The sequence below is a fragment of the Leptopilina boulardi genome, unplaced genomic scaffold, assembly GCF_019393585.1.
Source record: "Leptopilina boulardi isolate dan_hultmark-lab unplaced genomic scaffold, ZJU_Lbou_2.1 LbouV2_377, whole genome shotgun sequence".
Lineage (NCBI taxonomy): Eukaryota > Metazoa > Arthropoda > Insecta > Hymenoptera > Figitidae > Leptopilina > Leptopilina boulardi.
Window position 1 is genome coordinate 1258823 of NW_026137948.1, and position 15734 is coordinate 1274556.

The 15734-nt window shown below is 27.0% G+C and overlaps 1 protein-coding gene across 9 annotated transcripts in view; it reads left to right on the forward strand.

Annotated features, from left to right (window-relative positions):
• The window catches only part of LOC127287884 (KN motif and ankyrin repeat domain-containing protein 2), a 265830-nt gene extending 259494 nt beyond the window's left edge, over positions 1-6336 (forward strand). For all 9 annotated transcript variants that reach the window (XM_051315023.1, XM_051315028.1, XM_051315024.1 and 6 more), the window contains one exon: positions 5739-6336. In XM_051315023.1, coding sequence (XP_051170980.1) covers positions 5739-6119 — 381 coding nt within the window. In that variant the 3' untranslated portion in view covers positions 6120-6336. The remainder of the gene's footprint in view (positions 1-5738) is intronic.
• Positions 6337-15734: the final 9398 nt, after the last annotated feature.

The window sequence follows — 15734 nt, forward strand, 5'->3', positions numbered from 1 at the left end:
CACCAAACCACAGTCCTCAAAAAATTTCCTCAATTGACAAAACCAATTAAATTTCATAGATAGATCCCTCAAAGCCAAAGATCTAAGTCTTTCAAAGCACAACCTTGGAAACCTAGAAGGGTCCATCTTCGCACCAAATCAAATCAACTACACTATTACCCTGTGGACCAATAAAAGTAAAATTATCCGGTGAATCAGAGCGCGCGCGTCCATTTACTAAAATAAATTCATTAATCTCCATAATGTTTACCAGTTTTTTCCCCTAGAATTAGCAATAATATGTGAGGAAAGTCTTTTTGGAAAAAAAGGACATGCAAAATGAAAGTATGAGGGGTCCAATTGTTTGAGATTTGAGACTCTACAATTAAAGTCGCCCCCTACAACTACGGGAACATTTGGGTACTTATACATTAATGTGTCTAACATAGTCGATAAATTTTCAATAAATAAATTAGAATCAATGCCGGGGGCCTCATAAATTAAACCTAGAATAAAATAAGATGATTGATATTTAACTTTGACAAAAATAAAATTACTTTGCGATGAGACAATAACAATTTCTTAATATTTACTATTAAAAACAATACAGAGACCACCCTTGGCTTTATGGATAGTAAAGTCTCTAACGGCGGGGGAAACACAAACCTGAAAGCCCGCGCTCCGAAGAACTTAACTAAAAAAGTATTTAACTTAACTTAAAAGCCCGCTCTTGTCATGTTCTACGCATGTCTCACTAACACAAAAAATGTCATTATCTCTTACACTATTTACGAAATCAGGTAAATTTCTAATGCCGTGAATATTCAAAAAATTAGTCTACCACCAGGAGAATGAAAATGTGCTGAAGGAAGAAGCGGTGCAGAGATATTCACCGGAAGAAAATCCATTCGTTGCTATTAATTATCTGAGAGAACCAATTTCCTGGAGGAAACGGAACGATTTAAATTTTTTGAATCGCCTGCTAGAGTGGGAGAGTTATGATGCAAAAACTTCTCAATATTTGTTTTGAATTTTTTGTTCAGCCACGGGGACGAATTCTGCCAGGAGGGGGAGGAGCCTGAGTCAGATTTGAAACAACAAGGCCTTTCCTCGGCTACGCAATTGGAATCTTTGGGAAATAGAATTTCGAATAACGAGGAAAAATTGCTTTCTATTACAGAATCAAATCGTGCCAAAAACATTATCCTATTTAACTTGGTAGATTCGGTGGAAACTAACAAAAATTTATTTCGCGCACTAAACAAATTTTTTGCTGACGTCAACGTGCAAATTCCGGACTCTGCAATTGTGGACGCCTTTCGTTTGGGCAAATCTCTCGGTAGTCGTCCAGTTTTGATTAAATTTGTTGGGACCAGATCGGTCAGATTGCTTTTCTCAAAAGTCAAGGAAATCAACGAGCGAAATTTTAGAATTGCCAACGATCTTTCCAAAGAGGAAAGAATTAAACATAAAAAATGGTTGGACTTGATAAGTCAACTTCGCGCTTTGGTCATTAAAGCTTCTTTGAGGAGAAATTATATCCTAGTAGATGATAAACCTACTAGTGAGGATGAAATCAACTTGCTTTTATCCAAGAGAGGTTCTGGTGGCTGAACAAAAAATTCAAAACAAATATTGAGAAGTTTTTGCATCATACACTTTTTAGTGTATATATTATTAAACCCGTTTCCTTACTACAATTAGTCCTCAAAGAGAAAAAAAACGCGCCACAAACTCTACCTCAAGGGTAGTGAGGAAACGGGTTTAATAATATATACACTAAAAAAATTTATTTTTTTCAAATAATCACTTACTTGTCTATCATTAAATATGTACTTATTTATTTAAACAAAATATTTATTGTTAGAATAAAATAAATTGTATTTGAGCCAATAATTTCCGTATTTGAAAGAAATACAATTTAATTCGCTAAAATAATATTTATTATTCAATACAAATAAACACTTTCGTTATTATAAACAAGTAATCAATTATTTGAAACAATAAATTTGTTTTTTTAGTGTAATTTAATTATATGTTTAAATGTTAAAAAATAAGTTTTTATTATTACTTTTATAAAAAAAGTTAAAAATTTTTCAGTTACTAATAATAATAACAATCGACTATTTACTACATTATTATCATCTTATGATTTTAAATAATATTTTTTTTTACTTATAGTGTTTATAATTAGGTATAATTAATTTAATATTAATTATTATCACCCTTAATTTTATTTTTCAGTACTATTTATGTATTACATTATGTATAGGTAATATATTATATTTATAATATAGTATATTTATTAATTATTTATTAATAAATATCTATAAAAACATTAATAAAAGTATATTTATATTATAAAGAATTCAAAAGTTCGCTGTCGGTAAAAACAGACATAGTCGCTCAGCTGAAGCTGGCGAATATGAGGAAAACGAAAATTAGGCACACCTACAAGAGTAAGCGCACGGTTTATACTTGTGTGTGTTGTGGTATGGAGGGAGGCGCACGGGCGGCATGGTGGGAGTGGAATTGCTGTGCAGCCTGGCATCACTGTCTTTGTCCGGGTTCATCTACTTTGCAAACGTCATTTAAAAATTAGGAATCTGTTAGAGTAAAATTACTGCAAATAACATTACCAGAATTTTCAGGGAATTATTCATACTGGGAAAATTTTCGAGATTTATTTAGCACATTGATCATCAAAAATGAAAGTTTATCAAATGTAACGCGCTTTCAGTATTTAAAGACCGTATTAAGTGGAGAACTTCTGCATTATAGTTAAACATATTACAATAACTGACGCTAATTTTTCAAAGCTTGGGAAATTTTATCTTCGCGATATGAAAATAAGCCACGGTGCTCTGAAGTGAATTTAAATAAAATTTTTAGATAACTCAAATTTTCCAGTGGATTATGTTTCTAGGTGGTATTAGAATGAAAATAAACGCTAAATCAAAAAAATCAACTTGGCTATTTTGTGGCAGCGAAAATAAGTTTTTTTGTTTCATTTTCAAACTTTGATCTATAGCTTCTTTTGAGAAATAATATTATCACCCTAGTAATGCATTTTAAAATTACTGTTTCCAGTATATTTTGCAAGGAGTAAATGTTAAAAGTAAGGAGTAAATGCTTTCAAAAAAAGCTTGTTTGCGGTATTAAAATTACATTTTTCTGGAAATTTGGAATATAAATCTTGAAATTTGCAAGTTTTATCATCTTTCGACTTTCATGACCATTTTAGTCAAGAAAATGAATTATTAACACAAACATTAAATTTTTTCTAAAATATATATAAACTATGTGTATTCTGAACTAAATCTCGTAATGTTCATTATTTTTTATTAAAGTTTTTTTGCAACAAAATATAATGTAACGCAACGTAAAAGATACAAATGTAAACAAAATTACATTATATTTCATATCACAAATTCAAACTATTGTAATTACAAACTGCGCATAAAAACTTCTAAAAAGTCATCCGGAGTATTCGAACAAATTATTGCGCGCAGTATTCGATTACAATAGTTTGAATTTGTGTTATGAAAAATGATGTAATTTTGTTTACATTTGTATCTTTTACGTTGCGTTACATTATATTTTGTTGTAAAAAACTTTAATAAAAAGTAATGAACATAAGAGATTTAGTGAGGATGGTATTTACCATATGAGTACTACTCATATGGTAAATTATGTAAAGTATATGGTACTTTTTTGATTTTTTTATACACTGGGAAATCTTAGTTTTAAGTCAGTTCTACAATGGGCACGTTTGTATGTCAACGTACCCATTAATGAATAGAATTCGTTGTAGTAAATTTTTCTTATGGGTAAGTCCACGTCAGAAATATCAGAATCTGCAAGTGGTTCTTCGATTTTAATGATACTTGGTAAAATTATAGCTTTACATAAGAGCAATGTGTGAGTAAAAGGAATTTTTAAAATATCTAAAATTGTAGGAGTTATATCACTTTTAATTTTGATACTGCATTTTTTTCTTTCCTTTATATCTCGGTCAATTTTGAACCGATTTTGATGAATCAAAAACGACTTTTTTCAAAAAATTACGTATTTTCAGAAAATTTTAAAACAAAAATAAAATTTTGTTATTTAAATAGAAAAAAGTAAAAAACAAAATTTCTTTTAGATTTTTTTTCAATTTCTACCTCTTTTTTTTAATTTTTAATTTTTTAATAATATTCCTTTTTATTTTATCTTTAATTTAAAAAAAAATTCATCCTGGAGACTTTTTTAGATCTCGTGATATCGTTCTTTAAATATCCACATCTCAAGAAAATGATTTTCAGATTTGTGTTTCTACTTTCATTTGTTTTATAATATTATTGTTACAAACTAGAAACTTTCGCGTAATAATGTTTTTATTTTTAAATTACTTGACTAAAACAAGTGAAAATTCAAGCAAATCAATATTTTATTAATAGATTTGAAGCAAAGTTTTTATTTTTTGTAATATTTATAATTTAAAATAAATTGTAATGAAACCTTAACAATGCAACCTGAAATTGTAGCTGAAGTTTTTAGCGCTTTCTTTAGAGGATTCTAAAACAAATAATTATTCATAACTATAAAAAATTTCAAGAAACAAATGAAAGTAATGATAGGAGCAAGTCCTGCGGTTTTCAAGTTGATGAAGACTTATAATACTTAAAGAACGATATCACGAGATCTAAAAAAGTCTCCAGGATGAATTTTTTTTTAAATTAAAGATAAAATAAAAAGGAATATTATTAAAAAATTAAAAATTAAAAAAATGAGGTCGAAATTGAAAAAAAATCTAAAAGAAATTTTGTTTTTTACTTTTTTCTATTTAAATAACAAAATTTTATTTTTATTTTAAAATTTTCTGAAAATACGTAATTTTCTGAAAAAAATCGTTTTTGATTCATCAAAATCGGTTGAAAATTGACCAAGATATAAAGGAAAGAAAAAAATGCACTATCAAAATTAAAAGTGATATAACTCCTACAATTTTAGATATTTTAAAAATTCCTTTTACCCATACATTGCTCTTATATAAAGCTATAATTTTACCAAGTATCATTAAAATCGAAGAACCACTTGCAGATTCTGATATTTCTGACGTGGACTTACCCTTATTTCTTTTTAAATTTATTATAGAATTTTAAATTGAATTTTATTTTTGAAAATTCTAATAAATGTTAAGATTCTTTTATACCGAGAATGTTCCTCGTTAATTTGTATTTGACAAGCATTATTCGGTTTAAGCACTAACAGACTCATATGTTAATTTTACCTTGAGTAACTAACTCATATGGTAAAAAATTACCATCAGATTCAATAAATCCAGTAATACCTGTCACATTTCAACAATATTTCACATTTCTCTTTTATAATTGCTAGTTTTACAATTTTGGGCACTTACGCTTTTAATTTATATTGTGTATACTCTGCTTATAAAATCTCAATTTGAATGCTTCAAAGAGAAAAGAATTTCTCACGAGCAGAAATAATTTGGGAAGAAGTCTCAATACAGTTTTATTTACAAGCTGAATTCATTATGAGTTATCCTTTAATCTAAAACAATCATATTGTATTATTCTTTTTTTTACAGGATAACTTTAATTCTATAACAGTTATAAGGAATTCTAAACTACTCACGAACTTATTCACTGTCATGATAGTTTCCTTTACAAATTATCATATGGATTTTTAATAGAATTACCGATTTTAAAACAAGTACAGATATATTTAATTTATTAACGTCTTTATTGTTTTAGGATGGACAAACTGCTTTAATGTTAGCAGTCTCACATGGACGAATGGACATGATAAAGCTGCTCATTGATGCAGGCGCTGAAATAAACATTCAAGATGATGATGGAAGTACAGCTTTAATGTGTGCAGCTGAACATGGTCATATAGACATCGTAAGACTTCTTCTTAATCAACCGAATTGCGATTCATCGATTCTGGATACAGATGGCAGTTCAGCTTTAAAAATTGCTCTTGAAGCTGGACACCATAATATAGGAGTTTTACTTTATGCTCATGTACATGTTAATAAAGGAACAAATCCTTACTTTTCAGTTAAAAAAAGTAGAAAAAGTTCTAGGTCACCTGCTGATTCTTGTGCTTCAGCATCTATCAATCTGGGATAATAGTTATTAACAATTTATATATAGAAATATAAAAACTATGTGTTTATGGAAAAAACTGTACTGTGTGGTATTTTTTTCTACAAAATGTTTTTAATATTAACTATTGTAAATAATGACAATAAATAAGTTACCAAATTGGAATGTACAGCTCAGAAAAGTCCATAATGTAGAGTACAAAATAATTAAATAACACAATTATGAATATAAATTATATAAATTTTGTCTTACTTTATTCCGTTAAGGGTAAGTTCCCATTGCGGGAGTATAAAAAATCGTTTTTTTTTGCATTTTTTGAAAGCTATATATGTGTGCGTAATATGTATGTAAAGCGATTTTTTGATCCGAAAAATATATTCGATTCTACAGCGCCTTGAACTCATCGACATTCCGAACCTGAGAACCGCTGAGATCATAAGTCGTCTGCCATATTGGATCCGCTGTTTTGAATTTTGAAAATCTGATATCACATTTGTAATCAGCGACCCCAAATACTCTCGAGTAACGAATTTCACGCAAATTGAATCGATTTTTTTAAAGTAGATAAAAATTACACATAAAAAAACGTTCAAAACGTTCCAAAAACTTTAAACGCGTTTTTCTTGAAACAAGATTTTTCAACCTGGTGGGCATCGTAGCGTCTAAACTATTTGACCAATGAACTTCGGGTTTGCGTCTTATTAAAGGTTACTAAATTCTGCTGGCTTTATACCTTTAATATGCTACAATATTTAACAATAAAGATTTTTTACAAAAGGTCAAACATGAAAAAATAAGGCAAAAAAGCAGTGTTTTAAAAAAGTGGACAACATTTTGTCATATGTTTAACTTTTTAACTATTTTATAGGTATAACATATTCTTTAGGATGTCACCTTTCTAAAAAATTTTCAGTTTTAGTTTTAGAATCAAAATTGCGCAGTGTAGAATGCCCACTGTTTTCCCCATTTAAAAAAATCAGACAAGTGCGAGTTACACTCGCATTAAAACCAACGGTTCCGTACCCTTGAACCTAAAATTTGAGGGGGTTAAAGTGTGAAGGCCGATGGAAAAATTACAATTTTGCTTAACTTATCCTGTAATGTCAGCGTGAAAACACATACACGGTAAAAAATATTCACGTTTTAAAATGAGTACTTTTTGAAATCTGATCGATTATAATACTGCTGGAGTCTATTTTAGCACTCAAATGTGGTATCAATATCCTTTTTAATGCAGGATGAAAATTATTCCAAAAGGCGGTATTAATATAATAGCTGTAGCAGTACTGCCATCTTAAATTATAGCGCCAAATTTTGAAAAATCAAAGATGTAATTAATTTCATTAAATAATAATTAATATATTATTTATTTGAAAATTACTAAATATTTATACTGGTCTTAAAAAGTATTTAATGTTGACAAAATATTATAAGTTTAATTTTTTTTTTTATTCAATTTACTTAAATAAGCTGAATTATTTTTTTACATTTACCGCAATGTTTTGTAACAAAAAAGAATTACACTTCAAAAAAATTCAAATTGATTAATGAAATTATTATTAATAAATATTATACATAACGGAAAATTCGACAAATTATAATGAAAGAAGTAAATTTATTATTTATATTGATGAATACTTTATAAAAATCGATTATTCAAACAAATTAATGTAATAGAAAATATTATCAAAAGCGCTAATTGCGGCGCGATTTAGTCAGTAAAGGTCCTGTAAAGGTTAATTAGGGCGCTAAGCAATTTTTTTTCTTAAATCAAATTTATAATAGTTTAAATGTGTTTCTTTATCTACAATTATATCAAGTAATGTCGAAAATAATTTTTTCAAACATTTTTAAGAAGCTATAATACTTTAAGATAGTAAATAATAGTACTTTGAAAAAATTAATTTATAAGCTGAAGAAATATTATTATATGCAAGATAAACATATTCTATGCTAAAAGAACATATTCTATTCTTTTCATTAAAATTAACGGAAATATAAAAAGTCAAGGAAATATTAAAATCACATAAGGAAAAATATATTTTGTTTTATTATAATACTACATATATCAAATTTTAAATTATTATTGTTAAATAATAATTAAATTCTTAAATCATAAGAAGTCTTATTTGTGTCAAAGTCATTTGCGACGCCATAATTACAGTCATGCATGAAATTATTAACATTTTTTCATTTTCCATTTTTTAATATTATATAATAAAGGAACCCAAGCAGCACGGTGTATCCCCTCAACATCCCTTGAATATCACCGTGGAATATTCCAATGATTTTCTAAGAAAACCAAAAAATATATATATATCCAAGCAATATTGAGGGAATATTCCAGTGATATGGATGAAATATTCCACGGTTATATTAAATTAAATTTTTTTTAATCTTCCTGATTATTTAAATAACAATTTATAACACAATTCCATGATTTCAACACATTAATAAAGTGGTTCATTTAATGAAAATATTTAGCTTCTTCATCTTGATTAACAGAACTTATACTATTAGTTTTAAAAAATTAAAAATTTTCATTTTTTGTGAAAAATAATGCCAGCAATTATATTCTGACAAAAATCAATTAAAATGTTTATATAGGAAAAAGTTATTTAAAAAATTCAATTAAAAAATAAGGAGAAATGTAAAAGATATCGAAAAATGAAAAAAAAATTAAGAATGAAGAAATAAAATTACAAAATATTGAAAAATGTAAAGAATATCGAGAAAATTGTAGAAAAAGAAAATTAGAAGCCAATAATAATATTAATTTAAAATGTTTGAAGTTAGCAAATAATATAGTAATTTGGATGTTATTTGTTAATTTTGTCCAGCTAAGCATTTTCTTTCAGAAATGCCAGAGGATAAAAAGTTTAGTACATGTTGTCATAAAGGCAAAGTTTTGTTAACTGAATATCCATTACCCCCGGTAGAATTAAAGGAAATAGTTTGTGGTCAAACTGCAATTAGTAATCATTATAAAAAATGTATAAGAAGCTACAACAATACAATAGCGTTTGCAAGATTTGGTGCAACATATGCTTCTCTACAAAATAAAGGTCCTCAAGTCTTTAAAATGTGTGGTCAAATTTACCATAACACATATTCATTACATCCCAAAGAAAATGAATTCAGAAAGTATGGTCAACTGTATATAATTGACAATGAATTAGCTACACAAAGTCGTAAAGATATTAATAATAACTGCAGAAATGATATTTTATCTAATTTAGATAAGTTGATCAGAAAAATTAACCCTTATGCTAAAGCGTACAAAATGATGTACGAAGTAGAAAAAGAAGAACAAGAATTTGTTACTAATAATAATAATCTACCTCGAGAAATTAAAATGATTATGAAAAGAGATATTAATTTAGATAAAAACCGATATAACTCTCCTGTTACAAATGAAGTTGCTGTTGTATTTGTTGATGAAAATGATGAACCTCCAATAAAACGCGATTTTTGTGTATATTCTAAATTTGATAAACCAATTAGCATCCCTGCAATAAGTAGATATGTAGATCCAATGACATATCCTTTAATACATCCTGCAGGAGGTAGTGGTTGGATGCCGAAATTATTATCAAAAGATCAAAGAAACAATATAACAGCTTTACAGTGTTACTCATTTAAAATTAGTGTTAGAGATGAGTTTAGTCCATTTCTTAATTTAGGTAAATTAAGCCAACAATTTATTGTCGATGCTTTTGTAAAAATTGAAGGTGCAAGATTATATTTTATAAAGAAACAACAACATATCTTGAGAACTGAATTATACTCTGGATTAATGGATTATTTACATAAGAGAAAAAAAGAGAAGAAAATTGTTCAAATTCGTAAAATGTTTATATTGCCATCTAGTTTTGTTGGAAGATCTAGAGCATTACAACAAACTTTTAGTGATGCAATTTGTTTAGTTCAAAAATATGGTAAACCTGATTTGTTTATAACTATGACATGTAATCCTAAATGGAAAGAAATTACTGATAATATTAAAAAAATGAAGATGTAATAAATAGGCCAGATATAGTTGCAAGAGTATTTAAACAGAAAGTAAAAGAATAGCTTCATAAAATTACTGTGAAAGAAATATTTGGTACTTGTATTGCTTACACATATGTAATAGAATTTCAGAAGAGAGGATTACCGCATATTTACTTATTACTATATTTACATATAGATGACAAAATAAGAACTAATCCACGTTTATTTAATTTAGTAAAGCAATTTATGATTCATGGACCATGTGGAAAACAGAACGAAAAAAAAAAAGAAAACGAAAAATTTGTTTTTGGTGTCGGTCGGTGTCGGTCGTTTTAGAACTTAATATAATAAGAAGGATATGAGGGAAATTGAATATCGCCATAACTTTGTGAAAAAAATTTTTTTTTAGCTGAGATTTAAAATAGTGACGTATTTTATGTGTTATTATCGTAAAAAAATAAAAAATGGCAAAAATTTTTTTTTGCAAAAAATTGCGCAAAAAAAAATTTGGCATTTTTTTTGAATAGACATGTATGTAAGGCATGTGATTTCAAATTTTGAAGGAAAGCTGTAAATAACTTCAAAAAGAAAACGAAAAATTTGTTTTTGGTGTCGGTCGTTTTAGAACTTAATATAATAAGAAGGATATGAGGGAAATTGAATATCGCCATAACTTTGTGAAAAAAAATTTTTTTTAGCTGAGATTTAAAATAGTGACGTATTTTATGTTTTATTATCGTAAAAAAATAAAAAATTGCAAAAAATTGCAAAAAATCGCGCCAAAAAAAAATTTGGCATTTTTTTTGAATAGACATGTATGTAAGGCATGTGATTTCAAATTTTGAAGGAAAACTGTAAATAACTTCAAAAAGAAAACGAAAAATTTGTTTTTGGTGTCGGTCGTTTTAGAACTTAATATAATAAGAAGGATATGAGGGAAATTGAATATCGCCATAACTTTGTGAAAAAAATTTTTTTTAGCTGAGATTTAAAATAGTGACGTATTTTATGTTTTATTATCGTAAAAAAATAAAAAATTGCAAAAAATTGCAAAAAATTTTTTTTGCAAAAAATCGCGCAAAAAAAAATTTGGCATTTTTTTTTTAATAGAAATGTATGTATGGCATGTGATTTCAAATTTTGAAGGAAAACTGTAAATAACTTCAAAAAGAAAACGAAAAATTTGTTTTTGGTGTCGGTCGGTGTCGGTCGTTTTAGAACTTAATATAATAAGAAGGATATGAGGGAAATTGAATATCGCCATAACTTTGTGAAAAAAATTTTTTTTTAGCTGAGATTTAAAATAGTGACGTATTTTATGTTTTATTATCGTAAAAAAATAAAAAATTGCAAAAAATTGCAAAAAATCGCGCAAAAAAAAATTTGGCATTTTTTTTGAATAGACATGTATGTAAGGCATGTGATTTCAAATTTTGAAGGAAAACTGTAAATAACTTCAAAAAGAAAACGAAAAATTTGTTTTTGGTGTCGGTCGGTGTCGGTCGTTTTAGAACTTAATATAATAAGAAGGATATGAGGGAAATTGAATATCGCCATAACTTTGTGAAAAAAATTTTTTTTTAGCTGAGATTTAAAATAGTGACGTATTTTATGTTTTATTATCGTAAAAAAATAAAAAATTGCAAAAAATCGCGCAAAAAAAAATTTGGCATTTTTTTTGAATAGACATGTATGTAAGGCATGTGATTTCAAATTTTGAAGGAAAACTGTAAATAACTTCAAAAAGAAAAAGAAAAATTTCTTTTTGGTGTCGGTCGGTGTCGGTCGTTTTAGAACTTAATATAATAAGAAGGATATGAGGGAAATTGAATATCGCCATAACTTTGTGAAAAAAATTTTTTTTTAGCTGAGATTTAAAATAGTGACGTATTTTATGTTTTATTATCGTAAAAAAATAAAAAATTGCAAAAAATTGCAAAAAATCGCGCAAAAAAAAATTTGGCATTTTTTTTGAATAGACATGTATGTAAGGCATGTGATTTCAAATTTTGAAGGAAAACTGTAAATAACTTCAAAAAGAAAACGAAAAATTTGTTTTTGGTGTCGGTCGGTGTCGGTCGTTTTAGAACTTAATATAATAAGAAGGATATGAGGGAAATTGAATATCGCCATAACTTTGTGAAAAAAATTTTTTTTTAGCTGAGATTTAAAATAGTGACGTATTTTATGTTTTATTATCGTAAAAAAATAAAAAATTGCAAAAAATTGCAAAAAATCGCGCAAAAAAAAATTTGGCATTTTTTTTGAATAGACATGTATGTAAGGCATGTGATTTCAAATTTTGAAGGAAAACTGTAAATAACTTCAAAAAGAAAACGAAAAATTTGTTTTTGGTGTCGGTCGGTGTCGGTCGTTTTAGAACTTAATATAATAAGAAGGATATGAGGGAAATTGAATATCGCCATAACTTTGTGAAAAAAATTTTTTTTTAGCTGAGATTTAAAATAGTGACGTATTTTATGTGTTATTATCGTAAAAAAATAAAAAATGGCAAAAATTTTTTTTTGCAAAAAATTGCGCAAAAAAAAATTTGGCATTTTTTTTGAATAGACATGTATGTAAGGCATGTGATTTCAAATTTTGAAGGAAAGCTGTAAATAACTTCAAAAAGAAAACGAAAAATTTGTTTTTGGTGTCGGTCGTTTTAGAACTTAATATAATAAGAAGGATATGAGGGAAATTGAATATCGCCATAACTTTGTGAAAAAAAATTTTTTTTAGCTGAGATTTAAAATAGTGACGTATTTTATGTTTTATTATCGTAAAAAAATAAAAAATTGCAAAAAATTGCAAAAAATCGCGCCAAAAAAAAATTTGGCATTTTTTTTGAATAGACATGTATGTAAGGCATGTGATTTCAAATTTTGAAGGAAAACTGTAAATAACTTCAAAAAGAAAACGAAAAAATTGTTTTTGGTGTCGGTCGTTTTAGAACTTAATATAATAAGAAGGATATGAGGGAAATTGAATATCGCCATAACTTTGTGAAAAAAATTTTTTTAGCTGAGATTTAAAATAGTGACGTATTTTATGTTTTATTATCGTAAAAAAATAAAAAATTGCAAAAAATTGCAAAAAATTTTTTTTGCAAAAAATCGCGCAAAAAAAAATTTGGCATTTTTTTTTAATAGAAATGTATGTATGGCATGTGATTTCAAATTTTGAAGGAAAACTGTAAATAACTTCAAAAAGAAAACGAAAAATTTGTTTTTGGTGTCGGTCGGTGTCGGTCGTTTTAGAACTTAATATAATAAGAAGGATATGAGGGAAATTGAATATCGCCATAACTTTGTGAAAAAAATTTTTTTTTAGCTGAGATTTAAAATAGTGACGTATTTTATGTTTTATTATCGTAAAAAAATAAAAAATTGCAAAAAATTGCAAAAAATCGCGCAAAAAAAAATTTGGCATTTTTTTTGAATAGACATGTATGTAAGGCATGTGATTTCAAATTTTGAAGGAAAACTGTAAATAACTTCAAAAAGAAAACGAAAAATTTGTTTTTGGTGTCGGTCGGTGTCGGTCGTTTTAGAACTTAATATAATAAGAAGGATATGAGGGAAATTGAATATCGCCATAACTTTGTGAAAAAAATTTTTTTTTAGCTGAGATTTAAAATAGTGACGTATTTTATGTTTTATTATCGTAAAAAAATAAAAAATTGCAAAAAATCGCGCAAAAAAAAATTTGGCATTTTTTTTGAATAGACATGTATGTAAGGCATGTGATTTCAAATTTTGAAGGAAAACTGTAAATAACTTCAAAAAGAAAACGAAAAATTTCTTTTTGGTGTCGGTCGGTGTCGGTCGTTTTAGAACTTAATATAATAAGAAGGATATGAGGGAAATTGAATATCGCCATAACTTTGTGAAAAAAATTTTTTTTTAGCTGAGATTTAAAATCGTGACGTATTTTATGTTTTATTATCGTAAAAAAATAAAAAATTGCAAAAAATTGCAAAAAATCGCGCAAAAAAAAATTTGGCATTTTTTTTGAATAGACATGTATGTAAGGCATGTGATTTCAAATTTTGAAGGAAAACTGTAAATAACTTCAAAAAGAAAACGAAAAATTTCTTTTTGGTGTCGGTCGGTGTCGGTAGTTTTAGAACTTAATATAATAAGAAGGATATGAGGGAAATTGAATATCGCCATAACTTTGTGAAAAAAATTTTTTTTTAGCTGAGATTTAAAATAGTGACGTATTTTATGTTTTATTATCGTAAAAAGATAAAAAATTGCAAAAAATTGCAAAAAATCGCGCAAAAAAAAATTTGGCATTTTTTTTGAATAGACATGTATGTAAGGCATGTGATTTCAAATTTTGAAGGAAAACTGTAAATAACTTCAAAAAGAAAACGAAAAATTTGTTTTTGGTGTCGGTCGGTGTCGGTCGTTTTAGAACTTAATATAATAAGAAGGATATGAGGGAAATTGAATATCGCCATAACTTTGTGAAAAAAATTTTTTTTTAGCTGAGATTTAAAATAGTGACGTATTTTATGTTTTATTATCGTAAAAAAATAAAAAATTGCAAAAAATTGCAAAAAATCGCGCAAAAAAAAATTTGGCATTTTTTTTGAATAGACATGTATGTAAGGCATGTGATTTCAAATTTTGAAGGAAAACTGTAAATAACTTCAAAAAGAAAACGAAAAATTTCTTTTTGGTGTCGGTCGGTGTCGGTAGTTTTAGAACTTAATATAATAAGAAGGATATGAGGGAAATTGAATATCGCCATAACTTTGTGAAAAAAATTTTTTTTTAGCTGAGATTTAAAATAGTGACGTATTTTATGTTTTATTATCGTAAAAAGATAAAAAATTGCAAAAAATTGCAAAAAATCGCGCAAAAAAAAATTTGGCATTTTTTTTGAATAGACATGTATGTAAGGCATGTGATTTCAAATTTTGAAGGAAAACTGTAAATAACTTCAAAAAGAAAACGAAAAATTTGTTTTTGGTGTCGGTCGGTGTCGGTCGTTTTAGAACTTAATATAATAAGAAGGATATGAGGGAAATTGAATATCGCCATAACTTTGTGAAAAAAATTTTTTTTTAGCTGAGATTTAAAATAGTGACGTATTTTATGTTTTATTATCGTAAAAAAATAAAAAATTGCAAAAAATTGCAAAAAATCGCGCAAAAAAAAATTTGGCATTTTTTTTGAATAGACATGTATGTAAGGCATGTGATTTCAAATTTTGAAGGAAAACTGTAAATAACTTCAAAAAGAAAACGAAAAATTTGTTTTTGGTGTCGGTCGGTGTCGGTCGTTTTAGAACTTAATATAATAAGAAGGATATGAGGGAAATTGAATATCGCCATAACTTTGTGAAAAAAATTTTTTTTTAGCTGAGATTTAAAATAGTGACGTATTTTATGTTTTATTATCGTAAAAAAATAAAAAATTGCAAAAAATTGCAAAAAATCGCGCAAAAAAAAATTTGGCATTTTTTTTGAATAGACATGTATGTAAGGCATGTGATTTCAAATTTTGAAGGAAAACTGTAAATAACTTCAAAAAGAAAACGAAAAATTTGTTTTTGGTGTCGGTCGGTGTCGGTCGTTTTAGAACTTAATATAATAAGAAGGATATGAGGGAAATTGAATATCGCCATAACTTT